The sequence below is a fragment of the Cavia porcellus genome, unplaced genomic scaffold (assembly GCF_034190915.1).
Source record: "Cavia porcellus strain 051 isolate PalLab524CR breed Dunkin Hartley unplaced genomic scaffold, mCavPor4.1 scaffold_38, whole genome shotgun sequence".
Lineage (NCBI taxonomy): Eukaryota > Metazoa > Chordata > Mammalia > Rodentia > Caviidae > Cavia > Cavia porcellus.
The window spans coordinates 3,442,238-3,462,621 of record NW_026947521.1 but is presented as its reverse complement, the minus strand read 5'-3'; the positions used below and the strand labels follow the sequence as shown (position 1 = coordinate 3,462,621).

The following is a 20,384-nucleotide window of genomic DNA, read 5'->3' as shown; positions in this document are numbered from 1 at the left end:
ACTAAGCTGAGCAAAAACTGAGGAATTTTTCCCAGTCAGTCTATGGCCAATGGGTGAAAATTCTGCTGAGATTCAGACAAAATGTTTGGGTCATAATTTTTACAGTTTTTTACTTGACAAAGTAATAAATGATAATTTCAATAGTTAATATGTTTGGGTTTCCTGGTGTCGATCTGAACGTAGTAATTCAATAGAATCAAGGACTCAAGATGTAAATACATGGTGTTATACTCACAGTTTGGTGTTATATTATTTGAAAAAACAGAAACCAATTTTGAATGTGGAATGCAGTGAGTCTCTTTATGGCAGCCATGCTTGTACTGATAAAAATGTAAATAATGACAAATTGTGTTAGAGTGAACATTTTGATTTTTTGTTTGTTCTGTTTTGTTTTTCGGTTACTGGGGTTCAAACTCACAACCTTGTGCTTGCCAGAGAGGCACTTCAGCCACTGAGCTAAATCCCTGGCCCTAGAGTGAGCATTTTGGGAAAGGGCTAATGTCTTTGTTCCATGCAGCTCCTGCATTGTGGTACCAGGATGGTGGTTGAAGTCACAAGATGTGTTAGTATTCTGTCTGTTAGTAACTGCTAAATCTTGGAAACGTAATTTAACGAATTTGGCTTTTGGTGACCTTATTATACCATGAAGATGGCACATGATCTACTACTTATGTGATGCTTTCTATATGTCATAGGAAATTTGTGATAAAAATTATAAAAATACTTTGAAAGTATAAAAGGTTTTACCTGAATAAATATTGAAGATTTTTTCCTAAACATGAGATAAGCAAAATAATAATGTGAAGAAAAGAGTAAGAAAGATGAGAGGGGCATGTAGATTGCTGGTTTGTAAATGGTAAAACTCTTAGTAAAACTGTTGATGGAGACAGCATATAGGAAGAGAGTGGCTTGGTGCTTGAGGCTTCCCTGATGAGATTTTAAATGTGAACTTGAATAAATCTCTGTTTTAGAGTACCACTGTGTACCAAGTAGTGAGATACTGAATATCTTAGGTGAAGACTTATGTTATCATGATAGAGCAGTCAAATGAACAAGAAGCACTTTTTATTTCATTAATTTGAATCCATCCTGTGGCCTTCCCATGGCACTATACCACCAGCCATATTAGACTTGAGACAGGGTCTTTCTATGTAACCACATTCCCAAGACTGGGCTTGAACTGGTGCTTGTCATGCCTTACCCTTCCAGAAGTTTGGAATTACAGGTGTGCACCACTAGGCCTGCAAATGTTAAAGAATTTTCGAGGGGGGTTTCAGTACAGATGGGAATGAGAGTGAACTGCTGCTAATATAAGAGTGAACAGGAGCCAGCACAGTAAAGTCCAGGAGGACACTGTGGGCAGGACCATGAGCCCTGTCTGTCCATCACTGCAGCACCCTACAGTGACCAGGAAGCAGGAAGTGCAGTTACTTCCTCACAGTTATTTACAGTTTTGCAACAGATAGAAAAGAAAATGTGTAAGTCGGTATGTTGTAAATTGGGGGCACTTTGTAAAAAAAGTTTTTATGTTGCAGTCTTTTTTCATACTTTTTCAAAGTTTTTCTTAATTGGGAAAGAGTTGTATATAACATCTCATATTCATGTGCTATTTCTTGAATATAACATGAAGTTATCAGTATATTTTTATTTTCAAACATTTTTCTATCAGTAAAAATATTACCTCAGAATTGCTTTTCTTTCAAGTCCTTGTTTACACAAGTGAAGTAGTGCCTGCAATGATGTTTTTACTCAGCATGGCTCTCTGAAGTTTCTTACTGGCCGAGTATCTTAACAGTGACATGACTTCTGTGAATAGAATGCTTAATGCTGAATAATAACAAGTATATTTATAAGAATTTGTTTATTCAGGGAAGGGAAAGTGATATTAGGGTGTAAAGGGAACCAAGGTAATCAAGAAATGATAACTCATGTAGCAGTTCCCCAAAACAAGTGTAATTGTTACATATCACAAACATGCACTCATAAAAATGGCTTCATGTAAATCTGTATGTTTCAATGTTACATTCATTGGAGAGTGCAGCGTACTGTTGACTCTTGTGAAGCTAGGATGAAATAGGTTTGTCAGACAGAATTTTGTCTCTGAATCCTTCCTGTAGCATTCCATGCCTGCTTTACAAAGTCAGCACCCATATGGAGACAGCAGCTGGGCTTGTCATAAGGTTCACATGGGAGACATTTTGGTTCTCAGTATATGCTTCCCATTATTAAACCTGCTTGCCTTAAGATGGTAAAAATCAGATAGCTTCTTTGGAAATGAGTAAGAAATGCTTCTGTAACTCATTACTGCTATATGAATTTTCACAGAGTAGCTCTGAGAATCTTCCACAGCAGCCTGTCGATCCTTTTCCTGGGGATGCAGATGATGGAGGAAAACATGCAGGAAATACACAAACAAAAGGTAGGAAATATGTGTAATTTATTTAGAGAAGTTATTTGATAGTTATTTAGCTAAAAGTAGAGCATTGCTGGATTATAATAGTCAAAAAACTACCCATGAATTGGATAGTAAGAAAAAAGAAGTAAATCAGTAGTAAGTTTTATGTACTTTGAAGTTTAAGTAATAGGTTAATTTGAGGGTCACTGAGGGAGCTACCTTGTTAGCACCATTTCAAGGCATTCTAATGTCTGAGGGAAGTTAGAAAATTAATAGGAAAGAAAGGAGTGAAGAATGCGAAAGCAATAATACAGGGAGTAAACAAAGAAAACAAAGTATGGAGTGTGGAAAAATGAAGTAATTCTTTTTTGTTTTTTTTGTCTTTTTCCTTTTTTATTGGTACCAGGGATCGAACTCACGACTGCCTGCTTGCAAGGCAGGCACTTATGCCACTGAGCTAAATCCCCAGCCCCTGAAATGAAGTAATTCTTAAGAGAAGGAAGATCAAGGTAGCAGAAGTGTAGAAATTGTATCAATTGAGCATTGAGTAGCAAAACTTGATAGAGAAGTAGAGCAGAAGTTTTTCACTTTCCCTGTCTTCTTACCACTGGAAAGGCATCAAGGACTGAAGTACTAGATTATGCAGAGCTCTTCTTTATTCACTACAGATCAGAATAAACAAGCAAGGTCAGCTATATGCGTAGTTTCACTGGTACCTTGGTTCATGCACTTACTTCTCCCACAATGCTGGTTGCAGAATTCCATTTACAGTTTTACCACTTAAAAAGAGTTGCTGTTTCATCATGTAGTGTATCCAGAATGAGACAGTAAAAAAAATAGAAAGAAAGGAATGCTTTTTGAGATCAGCAAAGTCATAGTCTCAGTAAAAAGTCCATAAGAAAGTGATTGACATTCGTGCATTTTCAATTTGGGTGACATGATGAGGAGGAAGTCAGCACCACTTTCCAAAAAGGGAAAGAAGGGAAGGGAAGAGGATTTGGAAGAGACTCAGGGAAGGGAAGAGGATTTGGAAGAGAGTGTGTGTGCCAGATCTTTTGTGAAGAAATGAAGCCCCTGTTGGGGAACATGTTACACCACATATTTGATTCACAAGGACTGAGGAAGTGTATTGGTAGTAAGTTCTCTGGAAAGGCTGACACCACTCATCCTCAGACCACTGGAGGTGGCCCAATATCAAGTTTCCTGTAGAGAAATCTGGAGAAGAACCATAAGTTGAGAACTAGATCAAGACATAACAGGGTCAAGGGGGAGCATAAATCTTTTTTTCTTAATTTTATTTTAAACAGAGTAAAATTAAGCATAACAAAAGATAACAAAACAAAACATAAGAAAGCAGTGTAAGAGACACATTTCAAAGCAAGACATCAGTAGATCTTCACTACCTGTTATACTTTCTCTTGTTTTCTTCCAAATACTTGTCCATATCTTCACATACAGTGAATTTATACAAAACAACATAGTATAAAACTGATCCAAACAGGATGGTGAAGGCATTTTACGTCTTCAAGACCAGACAATAAGGAAATCGACAATGGCTGTCATAGTGTTCCTCATTCTCTTCAAAATCACTGTCCATTCCTTCATGCATTTTGAAATTAAACAAAACAGACTAAAATCCCTTGGAATAAAGAATAATAATTTGCTGGATTTCACATCATGATGCTACAGAATCAGAACTGGGTCCCTTAGTGTCTCTTTTTCTTCAAAGTAGTTGTTCATTTTATTGTGCATTATATAATCAGTTCTCATAAACTGTTACCGAATAGTTTCCCTAATGTAAGTAATGATTCAAATATATAAAAATATGTGGTAATCATGATTCCCCATTAGGTGGCCTTGAAGCCTTATAAAGTTTTCACTCATTAATTAGAAAGGCTTTATTCTGGGCTTCTTGATATGAAAATATTTGAAGCTAGAGTATATGAAGTTTTACCCAAATATTTCAAGGAAAAAGACACTATGGTAACTACTATTAAGTCAGGTTATAAGGTGGTGAAGTACTAGGTTATTGAAACAGTCATGCTGTGACCTCTATTGTTATATTGTTATGTCCTGTTTTATCTCAATCTCCCCCTTATTGTTTCAAAAAAATTATTTAGTCATTTCTTATGTTTGTCTTAATTAAAGAAAAAATTCAAAAAAATTAGGATATATAAATAGTAACTCTTTTCGATTTCCTATTAACTTGTTTTGAAGTCCTGTAGTACTCCCACGATCTTGTTTTGACTGATTAGACTCTGTTCCATTCTATATGATAGTATCAAGTTTGAAGACATAGGCAACTACTTTGAAGACAATAAGATTCACTAAGATACCCATTCTGGTTTGACTATTGTCTTCTTTAGAAGTCCTGTAATGTTTACAATGCCTAAGTTTTATTGGTCTTGTTCTCTACTGTTTTGTCCAACTTTATAATATCTAATAAGATATACAATTCTTTTTAAGGAAACAAGGGACAACGTTGATAACCATTGTTGATAAACTTGTACTCTGTTCTACACCATGTGCTATGTCTATCCTTGGTATTGACTGACAGCTTTGTTATGCCATATTTGACTGTATTCTTCCCCCCCCCCCCAAAGAAAGTAATAAGCACTAAGGAGTAATAAAATCCAAGATGTGTAAATTTTGTTGTAAAAAAGAGAGGGAAAAAAAAAAGAAAAAGAGCTCTAACGGATATAACAGCAAGTGTGTTTGGGGGTGTTAAATAGCTGACTTTATCAATGTTTTTGGAACATTGAACACAGCTGTTTGCAGTCTCCCTGTTTGAATGTCCACCTTGTGTTCTTTGATACTGTGATTTGAGGAACTATTTTCAAGAAAATAGTGTGTAATCTACTAGCAGGTAATTTCTTACTGTTATGGTTTTTTGTTTTGTTTTGTTTTGTTTTGTTTTGTTTTGTTTTGTAGTTCTGTATTGCGTCCGCTTTGGTTTGTTTTGTGTTTTTCTCTTTTTCCTCTTAAATAAAAAAAAAAAAAGAAGTTCTACACATGCACGAGTCTCTATATGGATAGCTATCCTTTCTGTATTGGAGGGAAAAACAAAACAAGACAAAACAATAACTCCTAGAAAAACACAAAATGAAAAAGTCATATAAAACCATGACACAAGGTGACCTACAATGGTTACTATGATGTCTCTTGTTATCTTCAATAGAATTGTCTATATCATCAGGCATAGTATAATTGAACATAGCAGTATATAACAATATTAATAAAAACAAAACATTGGAGACATTATAAGACTTCAAAAGCAGGTAATAATCAAACCAGAGTGGGCATCCTAGTAAATCCTGTCATCTTCAGTGTAGTTGTCTATACTCTCAGACTTGATACTATCAAATCATAACAGATTTGAATAAGATCAGTCAAGACGAGACAGTGATCTGACAAACCAGATTCAAATAAGATCAGTCATAATAAGACAGTATAAGTAATACAGGGCTTCAGATTAATTTAATAGGAAATTAAGGATGGTTACTGTGGTATATCCTGCTATTTTTGGAGTAGCTGTCTGGCCATTAAGTCTACTACAGGTAGACAGGCTGGAATAAAATATAACCAAACTAAACAAAATGATAAGAACAATGTGGATTTTAAATCGTGGTACACTATTAACAATGTCCTCTGCCTTCCTTCTTAGACAATTCCTTCCCTTTTACTTTCACTTTCATGGGGTACATTGTACATTTTGGTTCCCACTAATTCCCTTTAGTTTGTAGGTTAGGGATTCAACCTGTTATTTACCCAAGTGGTTCTGAAACTTTTTACCCCTGGGCTTGATCTTAAGTTGTTTTCCTGCACATACAAAAGCCTCAAGGCTTTTGCTTCATTATAGCTTCTTCTCCACTGCACAAGTGTCATGTCTTTCCAAGCTATCTTCAGGTGCTGGACGAGCTGCCCCTATTTCTCTCTGGTTCCCTGTCACATACAGCATTGTTTTTTCATATTTGACTTTTGGTCCATAAACCCTCTTTCACATTAATTATATTTCCCATATAGAGGAAATTTTCGATGGGCCCTATCTCCTGATCTACTCTGCCTGTGTTTCTTTTTGTTAGTGTATCAAGGCCATCTATGTTAGAGATTATAGCCAACCTTCTCTGCCTCATTTCTGCTATGCTATTTTTCTTCTATTGGTTGTCTACTTTTCTCCTTCATTCCATTGTCTGCCCCATTCATTGAGGCCTCTCTGCCACTGTTCCTGAAATCCTGGGGTTTTTTTCTCCCTCTCTAGAATGTCCTTCAGTATTTTTTGTAGGGTTGGGTTGGTGGTCACGAACTCCCCCAGTTCCTCTTTGTCATGGAAGCATCTTGTTTCTCCATTAATTTTGAGAGACAGTTTTTCAGGGTATGTCAATCTGGATTGGAGGTTATTTTCTTTCAAGGCTTGGAATAATTCACTTCAAGTTCTTCTTGATTTGATGGTTTGTGTCAAGAAGTCTGTCATGAGTTTGATGGGTTTTCCTTTAGAGGTGATCTATTTCTTTTCTCTGACAGCTTTCAATATTCTGTTCTTGGGATGAATTTCTGGGATCTTGATTATTATATGTCTGGGTGGTAGCTCAGTTTTGTTTTAGGTGGCTGGAGTTCTGTATGCCTCAAACAGCTGAATATCATCTCCTTTTCCTATGCCTGGGAAGTTTTTCTTAATTATTTCTGTGAATAGCCTTTGTATCTGCTTTGTGTTTACTCCTGCTTCTTCACTCATTTTTATTCTTAAACTATGGATCATCCTCTTGTTGTCTTCTAGCCTTTGTATTGTTACTGCCTATTTCTTTGTTATTTTTAAGAGATCTTTCCTTTCACAATCACACATTGCAAACCTATCAAGTGTTGTTAATGTATCCCTAGTTTCCTTCAGGCAATTTTGCTATCTTTCAATGTAGTTTTAAATTTCCCAGTAATCTCTTTGACTCTGTTGCATGTATTCTAGTTTTATTTTATGGTCTTCTATGAAGGTTTCTCTCCTTTTTCGTGTTCCTCCATTTTTCCATCTATGTCTTCTTGGGAGGGGCTTAGCATTTCTTTTATTAATCTTACACCTTACTGTAGTTGTATTAATATTTCAGTTTTCAGTTCATCTATAATGTCATGAAGATATTTCTTTATGTCAGCTGATACCATGTCAAATATCTCATATTTGCTGCCCTCAATCTGTTCGGTATATACCTCTCCTGGCCCCCATATTCCCTGGGTTGACTGGAGGCTTTTTCTTACTTCTTTCTCTTGTTATGTATCTTGCTTCCTCAATACAGGTGTATCGTGAAGGTTCCAGCCCCTTTCCTATTGGTTATGGTTCTTATGAAGTGTGCTGGCTAGGGATTGCAGCCTTCTCCATTTTGTTGTTGGTCATTGAGGTGCAAGCAGGGGTGGTGTAGGATGGCCCCTACCCTCTGAGCCAGTCAACCAGTGGAGGCCTTCACCACATTAGTTTGTGCAGCGAGGATGGAACTGGTTTAGGAAAATGTCAGGCACAATTTCAACTCTGGCTATTGGGTGCTGGCCAAAGGCATGACCCAGCCCTATCAGATCCCACCCATGTGCTCTTGGCAGGGAGCAGCCAACTGAAGTCACTGCCATTCCTTGTTCTGGCCCATCCTGCCCAATATCAATATGTCATCTGGTTGGTCACCTAATCTCTCCCAGGAGGGCCAGATTCTGAGCACTCACTGCAGGTTAGTGCAGGTCTCCACACTGGCTCTGTCCTCCATTGGGCTTACCAAACCCTGACTTCAGCACAACTGTGGCTCCAGTGAGAGCACTGCCATGCGAGTCCAACTGGCTCAGGTGAGAGTGCCACACCCGTGAGTTGGACTGGCTCTGGTGAGCGTGCTTCTGGCTCCAGCCTTCTGTCCACATTTTTCTTTTCTTTTTTTTTTAAATCTTTTTCCTCAGTTTCTTCCTGAGTCATTGAGAGTCCATTTCCTTTCACCCAGTCTTCTGCATGGTGGTAAATTCTAAGTGTCTGAGCTGTTTCTCCCAGAGAGGCTCTGTACCTTGTTACTTACTGATCCACCATCTTTCCCGTGACTGCTGAACAAGGACAATCTTATAACAGAATCAACACTCAAAAGTCAGCTACAACTTGAAGATGTCTCTGAGGAGTAGTAATTTCCCAAGTCATTGCTATTGATAGCAGCAATAAAGATAACTACCATAAACAATTTATAAGGATCAGTGCAGCAATTTCACTGAAATAAAAATAGAAAATGCGAAGACATAGAAGCCAAATGTAACTCTGGATCTGCAAGTCCCCAAAGGCAAATTTAAGAGGCAATGAGGTGGAACAATTGAAAAGCCACCCTTCTGGACTCTTATGAAGTGGTATCACTGAAGGTAACAGAGCAGATGCATGAGGCTCCCAGTGTCTGACCTGTTCTCCCTGTCCTAAGCTCCACCACAGCTCAGCACTCCCCCAGGGCAGGACTGCTGCGGTAGGTCATGCCCCTAGAGAGCTCCCTCTAGGGGAGACTGAATGGGAATCATACGCCTCCTCAGCCTCATCCCATAAATCTTGTTTTTATTTCTGAAAATATTTCTAGCCAAAGGGGAAAGAGTAAAGAGATGAAAAACAAATTGTAATTCTAAGATACTACTGCCATTTCTGCCAAATAAAGAAAGGAATGGTAGGAATAATCCATAAAAAGCAGTAAATGGAAACAATCAAGACCATCGAACTAGAGGTCAGTTGAGAGAGGAACAGGGATTTATTGGGGGAAGAAAATAGGAAATAGGCAGAGGCCCCTTCCTTTGTCTGGAGGAGGAGGGGTCCCGGGTTCCTGGGGCTCCTCGGCCCGCACCCAGCCGTGCCTGGCCATCGGTGTGCGGAGGAGGAGCTGCGCGGATCCGGAGCCGCCTGCAGAGGCCCCTTCCTTTGTCTGGAGGAGGAGGGGTCCCGGGTTCCTGGGGCACCTCGCCTGTACCCAGCCGCGCCTGGCCGTCGGTGTGCGGAGGAGGAGCTGCGCGGATCCGGAGCCGCCTGCAGAGGCCCCTTCCTTTGTCTGGAGGAGGAGGGGTCCCGGGTTCCTGGGGCTCCTCGGCCCGTACCCAGACGCGCCTGGCCGTCGGTGTGCGGAGGAGGAGCTGCGCGGATCCGGAGCCGCCTGCAGAGGCCCCTTCCTTTGTCTGGAGGAGGAGGGGTCCCGGGTTCCTGGGGCACCTCGGCCCGTACCCAGCCGCGCCTGGCCGTCGGTGTGCGGAGGAGGAGCTGCGCGGATCCGGAGCCGCCTGCAGAGGCCCCTTCCTTTGTCTGGAGGAGGAGGGGTCCCGGGTTCCTGAGGAACCTCGGCCTGTGCCCAGCCGCGCCTGGCCATCGGTGTGCGGAGGAGGAGCTGCGGGGATCCGGAGCCGCCTGCAGAGGCCCCTTCCTTTGTCTGGAGGAGGAGGGGTCCCGGGTTCCTGAGGCACCTCGGCCTGAGCCCAGCCGCGCATAGCCATCTGCGTGCAGAGGAGGAGAGGGGTAGATCCGGAGTGCCCGCAGGAGGCCCTTCCTTTGTCTGGAGGTTTGTGGATATCTCTGCAAGCAGGGAGGGATCACAGGCTCCTGAGGCACTGCGGTCTGTGGTGAGTACCCTAACCCGGCTGCAATCCAAGAGCTGTGGATCTACCAAGGGGCAGGTGGGCGCACAGTGTCCCTGAGGCCCAGCTTGTCTGGAACCACGGAGTTCTGAACAAGCAGAGAAGGGCCATTGGTTCTGCAGGCCCAATGGCCTGGGGTAGAGTGGTGCCAGAGTCTCAGTAGCTGCAAACATAGAAGGGGATTTTCAACAGATCCTGAGGAGGCTTTCAAATAACACTTGAAACACAGAAATATAGGAAAATAACAAAACGAAAGACCAAATTACAACCTCAAACCTCCAGCCCATCTCAGGAAACCCTAGGAGCGATGTATATAGAAGAAAATATATCCCATCCACCTCATATATCGGACACAATAGCCACTGAAATTGACAAGCAACTCCAGGAAGCTTTAAAGAAATTCAAACTCGAAATAATTTCCCAGATAAAAGAAGAAATGATAAAAGAAATGAAAGAGATTCTAAATATATCTAAAGAAAACACAGATAAAAAATTGGAGGAATTAAACAAAAAGATAGAATCCCTAGACGAGCAATATAAGAAACAAACAGAATACATAATGCAGATGCACAGAGATATACAGGAAATAAAAAACTCCACTGAAAGTTGTAAAAACCGCCTTAATGAAAGTGAAGATAGAATTTCAGACCTTGAAGACAGGATTGCAGCAAGTGAACAGGAAAGGAAAGATCTTTTAAAAATAACAAGGAATCAGGAAACAACAATTCAACAACTGCAAGATGATGCAAAGAAGAATAACATAAGAATGATAGGGATTAATGAAAAAGAAGGAGACAACATAAAGGATATCAAGAGGATATTTAGAGAAGCAATAGCTGAAAACTTCCCAAGCATGAGATCAGAAACTGACATCAGGATCAGTGAAGCATATAGAACTCCAAATAGTCATAACCAAAATAAAACTACACCCAGACATATAATAATCACCATCCCAGAAATCCAACACAAGAATAGATTATTAAAAGCTGTCAGAGAGAAAAGACAGATCACTTATAAAGGAAAACCTATCAGAATCACAGCAGACTTCTCATCACAAACAATAAAGTCAAGAAGAGCATGGAGTGAAGTATTCCAGATCCTAAAGCAAAATGATTTCCAACCTAGACTGATATATCCTGCAAAACTATCATTTAAAATAGATGGTGAAATACGATACTTCCATGACAAAGAACAGCTGAAGAACTTCATGAACACCAAACCAACCCTGCAAAAAATATTGAAAGACAGTTTAGATACACAAAGGAAAAAACCACTAAGCAAAGCAAATAATTAAACAGAACAGAAAGATAAAGATGCAACAGCAGAGAGATAACATTCCTACAATTAAACAACATTTAACAGTAATAACCATTAATGTAAATGGTCTCAATGCACCAATCAAAAGAAACAGACTAGCAGAATGGATCAAGAAACAAAATCCAACCATATGCTGTTTACAGGAAAGCCATCTAACCCAGAAGGATACTCACAGACTGAAAGTCAAAGGATGGAAAACAATTCTTCATGCAGCAGGAATCCAAAAAAAGGCAGGAGTAGCCATTCTGTTTGCAGACAACGTGAACTTTAAACCAACAATGACCATAAAGGACAAAGAAGGTCACTACATACTCGTAAGGGGAAAACTCCAAGAGGAAGAGATAACTATCTTAAATATATACGCACCAAACTCCAGAGCACCCAGTTATATAAAACAATTATTAACAGAAATGAAAACTCAAATTATCAGTAACACAATTGTAACGGGAGACCTTAATACGCCATTGACACCAAGGGACAGATCGACCAGACAGAAAATGAGTAAAGAAATAACAGAACTGAATCATACCTGTGAACAAATGGGTTTGATAGACATATACAGAATGTTCCACCCAACAACATCAGAATACACATTCTTCTCAGCAGTACATGGATCATTTTCTAAAATAGACCATATATTAGCTCATAGAACATATTTAAACAAGTGCAAAAGAGCTGAAATCATCCCTTGCATGTTATCGGATCACAGCGCTCTGAAATTAGAAATTAATGATAAAAGATACTGCAAAAATCCCACAAACACATGGAAACTAAATAACACACTCTTGAGTAATCAGTGGGTCACAGAAGAAATTAAAGAAGAAATCAAACAATACCTAAAAGAAAATGAAAATGCAGCTACAACTTACCGGAATCTGTGGGATACAATGAAAGCCGTTCTGAGAGGAAAATTTATTGCACTGAGTTCCCACATCAGGAAAACAGAACGAATACAAATAAATAACTTGATGCTACACCTCAAACAGCTAGAAAAGGAAGAGCAAGTCAAGCCCAAAGCCAAAAGAAGAGAGGAAATTATAAAAATCAGAGCAGAAATCAATGCAATAGAGACTAAGAAAACAATCCAAAGGATCAACAAATCAAAGAGTTGGTTCTTTGAAAGAATAAATAAAATCGATAAGCCCCTAGCCAACCTTATTTAAAAAAGGGAAGAAAAAGCTCAAATTCATGCAATAAGAAATGAAAAAGGAGAAGTCACTACAGACCCAATAGAAATACAGAAGATCATCAACACCTATTTTGAAAACCTCTACTCTCAAAAGTTTGATAACACAGAAGAAATAGACAGTTTCTTAGAAGCATATGAAGTGCCAAAGCTAGATCAAGAGGATGTAAAACTGTTGAATAACCCAATCTCGGTTACTGAAATTGAAAATGTAATTAAGTCCTTACCCACCAAGAAGAGCCCAGGCCCAGATGGATTCACTGCAGAATTCTACAAGAAATACAAAGAAGACCTAATGCCGACACTCCTCAAACTATTCAATGAAATTGAAAGGGAAGCAATCCTGCCTAAGTCATTCCTGGAAGCAAATATCACTCTAGTACCAAAACCTGAGAAAGACCCAACTAAAAAAGAGAACTATAGACCGATCTCCCTAATGAACACAGATGCAAAAATCCTCAATAAAATATTGGCAAATAGGATCCAGCAAATCATCAAGAAGATTATACACCATGACCAAGTGGGATTCATCCCAGGAATGCAAGGATGGTTCAATATACGCAAATCAATAAATGTAATTCACCATATCAATAAAGCCAAAAATAAGAATCACATGATCATTTCTATAGATGCAGAAAAAGCCTTCGATAAGGTCCAACATTTATTCATGATAAAAACTCTACAGAAAATTGGCATAGATGGTCTTTACCTCAATATAATAAAGGCCATTTATGACAAACCAACAGCCAGCATCATACTAAATGGCCAAAAATTGAAAGCCTTTACTTTAAAATCAGGCACAAGACAAGGATGTCCTTTATCACCACTCCTATTTAATATAGTACTGGAAGTACTAGCCAGAGCAATTAGGCAAGAAAGAGAAATAAAAGGGGTAAAGATAGGAAAAGAAGAAGTTAAGTTGTCATTGTTTGCAGATGACATAGAAGACTTCTACATAGAAGACCCCCTAAGCTCCATTGAAAGACTCTTAGATACAATAAATAAATTCAGGAATGTGGCTGGATACAAAATCAATACTCAGAAATCAATAGCATTCCTATACACAAACAACAAAACCACAGAGAGGGAAATAAGGGAAACTGGACTATTCACATTAGCAAGCAAAAAAATGAAATATTTAGGAATTACTCTTACGAAAGAAGTGAAAGACTTATACAGTGAAAACTGTATTACACTGAAAAAGGAAATTGAAGATGATCTCAGAAAATGGAAAGACATCCCTTGCTCATGGATAGGAAGAACAAACATTGTGAAGATGGCCATTCTCCCAAAACTCTTATACAGATTCAATGCAATCCCAATAGAAATACCATCAACATACCTTATAGATCTAGAGAAATCACTCCTAAATTTCATCTGGAACCAGAAGAGACCTAGAATCGCAAAAGCAATTCTAAGCAGCAAAGACAAAGCAGGAGGCATCACAATCCCTGACTTGAAATTATACTACAAAGCAACAGTAGTAAAATCAACATGGTATTGGAATCAAAACAGAGCTGAAGATCAATGGAATAGATTAGAAGATACAACCACAACTACAAACACACTCAACCACCTTATCTTCGATAAAGGAGCCAAGCAGGTTCACTGGAAGAACGACAGTCTCTTTAATAAATGGTGCTGGAAAAACTGGCTCTCCATTTGCCAAAAACTAAAGCTAGACCCATGTCTATCACCATGTACTAAATTAAAATCTAAATGGGTCAAAGATCTGAATATTAAAACAGAAACGCTAAATCTATTGGAAGACAAATTGGGTAGAAACCTTGGAGACATAGGAGTAGGTAGAGAATTCATGAATAGGACTCAAACTGCACGGGAAATACTTCCCAGAATCAATAACTGGGACCACTTCTTATTAAAAAGTTTTTGCATGTCAAAAGAAATCTCCAGCATAGTGAAAAGAAAACCCACAAACTGGGAAAAGATTTTAGTGAACTCTCTCTCAGACAAGGGACTCTTGGCTAAAACATATAAAGAATTAAAAAAAACTCAGACCTTCAAAATTCAAAGATCCAATCCAAAAATGGGCATCTGAGATGAATACGCAATTCTCAGATGAAGAAATGCAAATGGCAAATAAATACATGAAAAAATGCTCATCATCATTGGTCATTAGAGAAATGCAAATTAAAACCACACTGAGATACCATCTCACTCCTGAAAGAATGGCCAGGATCAAGAAAACCAACAACAACAAATGCTGGAGAGGCTGTGGGGAAAAAGGAACTCTCCTGCACTGTTGGTGGGAGTGTAGACTGGTACAGCCTTTGTGGAGATCTGTCTGGAGGTTTCTCAAAAAGTTGGGATTGGAAATCCCATTTATTCCAGCTATTCCACTTCTAGGCATATTCCCAGAAGAACTGAAAGCATCATACCACAGGGATATATGTGCACCTATGTTTGTAGCAGCACAATTTGTAATCGCCAGATCTTGGAAACAACCCAAGTGTCCATCAACTGAGGAATGGATAAAAAAGTTGTGGTATTTCTATACAATGGAGTATTATTCAGCCATAAAGAAGGATCGCATTGAGATATTTATCAATAAATGGGCGCAGCTTGAGACCATACTCATAAGTGAAATAAATCAATCTCGCATGTATGAATACCGAATAGTTTCCCTAATGTAAGTAATGATTCAAATATATAAAAATATGTGATAATCATGATTCCCCATTATGTGGCCTTGAAGCCTTATAAAATTTTCACTTATTAATTAGAAAGGCTTTACTCTGGGCTTTTTGATATGGAAATATTTGAAGCTATAGTATATGAAGTTTTATCCAAATATTTTAAGGAAAAAGACAGACACTATGGTAACTACTATTCTTTAAAAAAAATTATTTAGCTATTTCTTATGTTTATTTTAATTAAGGGAAAAACTTAAAAAATTAGGATATATAGTAGTAACTCTTTTTGATCTCCTATTAACTTGTTTTGAAGTCCTGTAATACTCCCAAGATCTTGTTTTGACTGATTAGACTCTGTTCCATTCTGTGCGATAGTAGCAAGTTTGAAGGTATAGGCAACTAATTTGAAGGCAATAAGATTCACAAAGATGCCCATTCTGGTTTGACTATTGTCTCCTTTGGAAGTCCTGTAATGTTCACAATGCCTAAGTTTTATTGGTCTTGTTCTCCACTGTTTTGTCCGGCTTTATAATATCTAATGAGATGGACAATTCCTTTTAAGGAAACAAGAGACAATGTTGATAACCATTGTTGATGACCTTGTACTCTGTTCTACATCATGTGCTATGTCTATCCTTGGTTTGGACTTACAGCTTTGTTTTGCCATATTTGACTTTATTCTCTCCCCCCCAAGAGAGTAATGAGAACTGAGGAGTAATAAAATCCAAAATGTGTAAATTTTGTTATAAAAAAGAGAGGGAGGGGAAAAAAAAAGAGCTCTAACGGATATAACAACAAGTGTGTTTAGGGATGTTAAATAGCTGACTATATTAATGTTTTTGGATCATTGAACACAGCTGTTTGCAGTCTCTCCGTTTGAATGTCTACTTTGTATTCTTTGATACTGTGATTTGAGCAACTATTTCCAAGATGATATTATGTAATCTATTAACAGGTGATTTCTTACTGTTATGTTTTTTTTTTTGTAGTTCTGTATTATGTGTAACCTTACACTGCTTTGTTTTGTTTTGTGTTTTTCTCTTTTTCCTCTTAAATAAAAAAAAAAGAAAATAGGAAATAACAAAGCTAAACATAATTTTGGAACAAATGATGAAACATGAGAGCACTTACTCCTCACAGCTTCAGTGTTTGTGCTCACAAATGGCAAAGTCGATTCTTGCTGCTGCAGAGATGATTAGAAGCAAGGACAAGGGCTAGACTTGCCTTACACTGTAGGTACTTCCCTCCCCTCCTAAACTATCAGGCATCAGAGATTTCTGTTAAATTGATAATTATTCAAGTGACATTAATGTGCACATAGAAGCATTGACTCATTTTAAGATAAGTAAGTTGTGATAAAATAGCTTTTTCACACAAATCCTTTAAAAAGTAACATAGAGACACTCTTTGGTTCATTCCTTCAATGCGATATCAGTGGAAATCACTGAGAAATTCCCACGTAGCTTCTCCTCAGCCATGTCCCCAACTTTCACAAAACCTGCTTGTGTAAGGAGTAATGATATTGATGAGTAGTATATAAAAATCTCACTAGGCATGGTGCGTATGCTTTCAGTTCGAGCTATTTGAAAATTTGAGGGAGAGGGATCACTCATTTGCAGGAATTTAAGGGCACCTTGGCAGCATAACAAAACCTCATCTTTTAAAACATAAATAGCATTGACACACCGTTTGTGAGCTCTGCTGTGCTGGGTGTCTCGAGAGCACCTACGTGTAGTGCAATGCTGTACCAATGGATGATGTGGTTTGTTCAATTTATATGCTGTTCTCTTCTTTCAACTTTGACAGTCAGCCTCTCAGGGTCATGATGGATCCCCAAATCACTTTTTCACAACACCCGACATGTATAGATCGGTATATACTCACTTCCTGTTTAGTTATGGCATTTGGAAGAATAATGTCACATTGGAAATCATGTTCAACCTGTATTCTAATTTTTCTCTCATATTGATCTGACCAATGGGAAAGCAAAGTCAAAAATCTGAAGAACTCATTTCCAAAGCAAAGCATGTATCCTAACTCTGTGAGAATGTATGTTCGGCTTTCTCATATTTTCTTATATAGATTGTTTTTCATTTTCCTTTTTAGATTTACCTGAAACACATCTTCACTTGAAGGTAATGACTGTATATTTGTGTTCTGAATCAACTTCACATTTTGGAGCTGTGGAGTGTTCATTAAGCATTTGACTTTAAAACCCATTCAGCCTGCCATGGAAGCAAAAGATTGTGTTGCGAAGAAAGCAGTAGGAATAAAGGATGTAAAGACATTTCAACCAGGTAAATCTAGCAATACACCTGACTCTGGAAAGAAATACAGTAGCTTACTGTGTTTGATGTACCCACAATCATCTCCATTTTTTCTCCAAATTTTGGAAAGCTTTGACATAAACACTGAAGATGTAAGTATTGGTGTCTGTGTTTGCAAATAGGTGTTAAAAAGCACAAGAGAAAACAACTTTTAATGTGTTGTTTACTTATGTTTCAATACCCAATGTTCCCAGTTTGCATCCTTTTTTATTGACAATTTTAAGTTTTATTTTGAAGAGATTAAGACAAAAGAAGACAGAACAAAGCAGGTCAGAGCAGAACAATGTAAGCAATACAGCACTTCACTACAAGACAACTGGATATTAACAGTAGCAACCAAAATTTGAAATAGTTGAGTATACCTTCACATATGATAGTATCAAACATAACAAAATAGTGTAAAACTATTCAGGAGAATAAAAGTATTATAGGGCATTCAGAACCAAAGAACAGAAAATTAATAATGGCTATGATATTAACTCTTTTTCTATAGCAAATTTGTTTATACTATCACATATATTAAAATCCAATAAGACGCAACATGATAGAACCAATGGAAACATAAGAACAAAAGCATAGTAGGGCTTCAAAACAAGATGATATTACATCAGTGCAATGGCTGCCATGATGTCTTGTTTTCTTCAAAATAGCTGTTCATACCATCACACACAATCAAATCAAACAAAACAGAATAAAACCTTTCCAACTAATTAATGAAAACATTATAAGGCTTCAAAGCAATGTAATGGGGAATCAAGACTACCATAAATCCTTTTGTACTGTTACCATGTCTTACATTAGGGAGACTATATGGTATTTAAATATGAGTTTTTATTTTGCTTATGAGTATGGTCTCAAGTTGCATCCATTTATTTATAGATATCTCAATGTGATCCTTCTTTATAGCTGAGTAGTACTCCATTGTATAGAAATACCACATCTTTTTTATCCATTCCTCAGTTGATGGACACTTAGACTGTTTCCAAGATATGGCTATTACAAATTGTGCTATTATGAACATGGGTGCACATATATCACTGTGGAATGGTGTTTTCAGTTCTTCTGGGAATATGCCCAGAAGTGAAATAGCTGGGTCAAATGGGACTTCCAATCTCAGCTTTTTGAGGAATGTCGAGACTGATCTCCCCAGTGGTGGCACCAGTCTACACTCCCACCAGCAGTGCAAGAGAGTTCCTTTTTCCCCACACTCTCTCCAGCATTTGTTGTTGGTGGTTTTCTTGATCCTGGTCATTCTTTCTGGAGTAAGATGGAATCTCAGTGTTGTTTTAATTTGAATTTCTCTAAAGACTGATGATGATGAGTATTTTTTCATGTATTTATTTGCCATTTGCATTTCTTCATCTGAGAACGTGTATTCACCTCAGATGCCCATTTTTGGATTGGGTCTTTGAATTTCAGGGGTCTCATTTTTAAAAAAAAAATCTTTATATGTTTTAAAAGTCCTTTGTCTGAGGGACAGTTTAGTGAGAATTTTTTTTCCAGTTTGTGGGTTTTATTTTCACTCTGCTGGAGACTTCTTTTGACATGCACAAACTTTTTAATAGGACATCATCCCAGTTATTGATTCTGGGAAGTATTTCTTGTGTGGTTTGATTCCTGTTCATGAATTCCCTACCTACCCTTATGTTTTCAAGATTTTTATCTAAGATTCAAGATTTTTGTCTTCCAGCAGATTTAGTGTTTCTGTTTTAATATTCAGATCTTTGATCCATTTAGATTTTAGTTTAGTACATGGTGATAGGCATGAGTCTAGGTGTAGTTTTCGGCATATGAGGAGCCATTTTTCCAGCACCATTTATTAAAGAGACTGTCATTCTTCCAGTGAACATGTCTTTATCAAAGATAAGGTGGTTGAGTGTGTTTGCAGTTATGATTGTGTCTTCTAATAATCTATTCCATTGATCTTCAGATCCATATTTATTCCAGTACCATGCTGATTTTATTACAGAAACTCTGTAGTATAACTTCAAGTCAGGGATAGTGATGCCTCCTGTCTTGCCTTTGCTACTTCAAACTGCTTTGGTTACTCTAGGTCTCTTTTGGTTCCAGGTGAATTTTAGGCATTATTTCTCTAGATCTGTAAGGTTTGTTAGTGGTATTTTCATTGGGATTGTATTGCATCTGTATATAACACTTTTGGGTGAATGATCTTTTTCACCATATTTATTCTTATCCATGAACAATGGATGTCTTTCCGTTTTCTGATGTCTTCAATTTCTTCTTTCAGGGTATTATAATTTTCCCTGTAATTCTTTTACTTGTATTGTGAGATTAATTCCTAAATATTTCATATTTTTGGATGCCAGTGTGAAGGGTGTGGCTTCTCTTATTTCTCTGTCTGTGATTTTGTTGTTAGTGTATAGGAATGCAATTGATTTTTGAGTATTGACTTTGTATCCAGCTGCACTGCTGAACTTATTTATTATATCTAGAAGTCTTTCAATGGAGTTTTGGGGGTCTTCTGTGTAGAGTATCATGTCATCTGCAAATAATGATAATTTAACTTCCTCTTTTCCTATGTTTACTCCTTTTATTTCTCTCTCTTGTCTAATTGCTCTGGCTAGTATTTCCAGTACTATGTTAAATAGGAGCGGTGATGAGGGACATCCTTGTCTTGTGCCTGATTTTAAGGTAAAGGCCTTCAGTTCTTTGCCATTTAATATGATTCTGGCTCTTGGTATATCATTGATGTCTTTTATCATACTGATGTAAAGACCATCTATTCCAATTTTCTGTAAGATTCTTATCATGGATAAGTGTTGGATCTTATCAAAAGCTTTTCTGCATCTATAGAAATGATCATGTGATTGTTACTTTTGGCTCTATTGATATGTAGGATTACATTTATTGATTTATGTTTGTTGAACCATCCCTGCATGGAT

General features: G+C 37.8%; 1 protein-coding gene across 1 annotated transcript in view; it reads left to right on the top strand.

Moving 5' to 3' along the window:
- LOC134474804 (ankyrin repeat domain-containing protein 26-like) overlaps positions 1–20,384 on the top strand; it is a 47,397-nt gene that overhangs the window by 9,052 nt on the left and 17,961 nt on the right. The window contains exons 5-7 of the mRNA XM_063243541.1: positions 2,326–2,419; positions 17,261–17,289; positions 17,379–17,451. Of these exons, the coding sequence (XP_063099611.1) occupies positions 2,326–2,419; positions 17,261–17,289; positions 17,379–17,451 (196 nt within the window). The remainder of the gene's footprint in view (positions 1–2,325; positions 2,420–17,260; positions 17,290–17,378; positions 17,452–20,384) is intronic.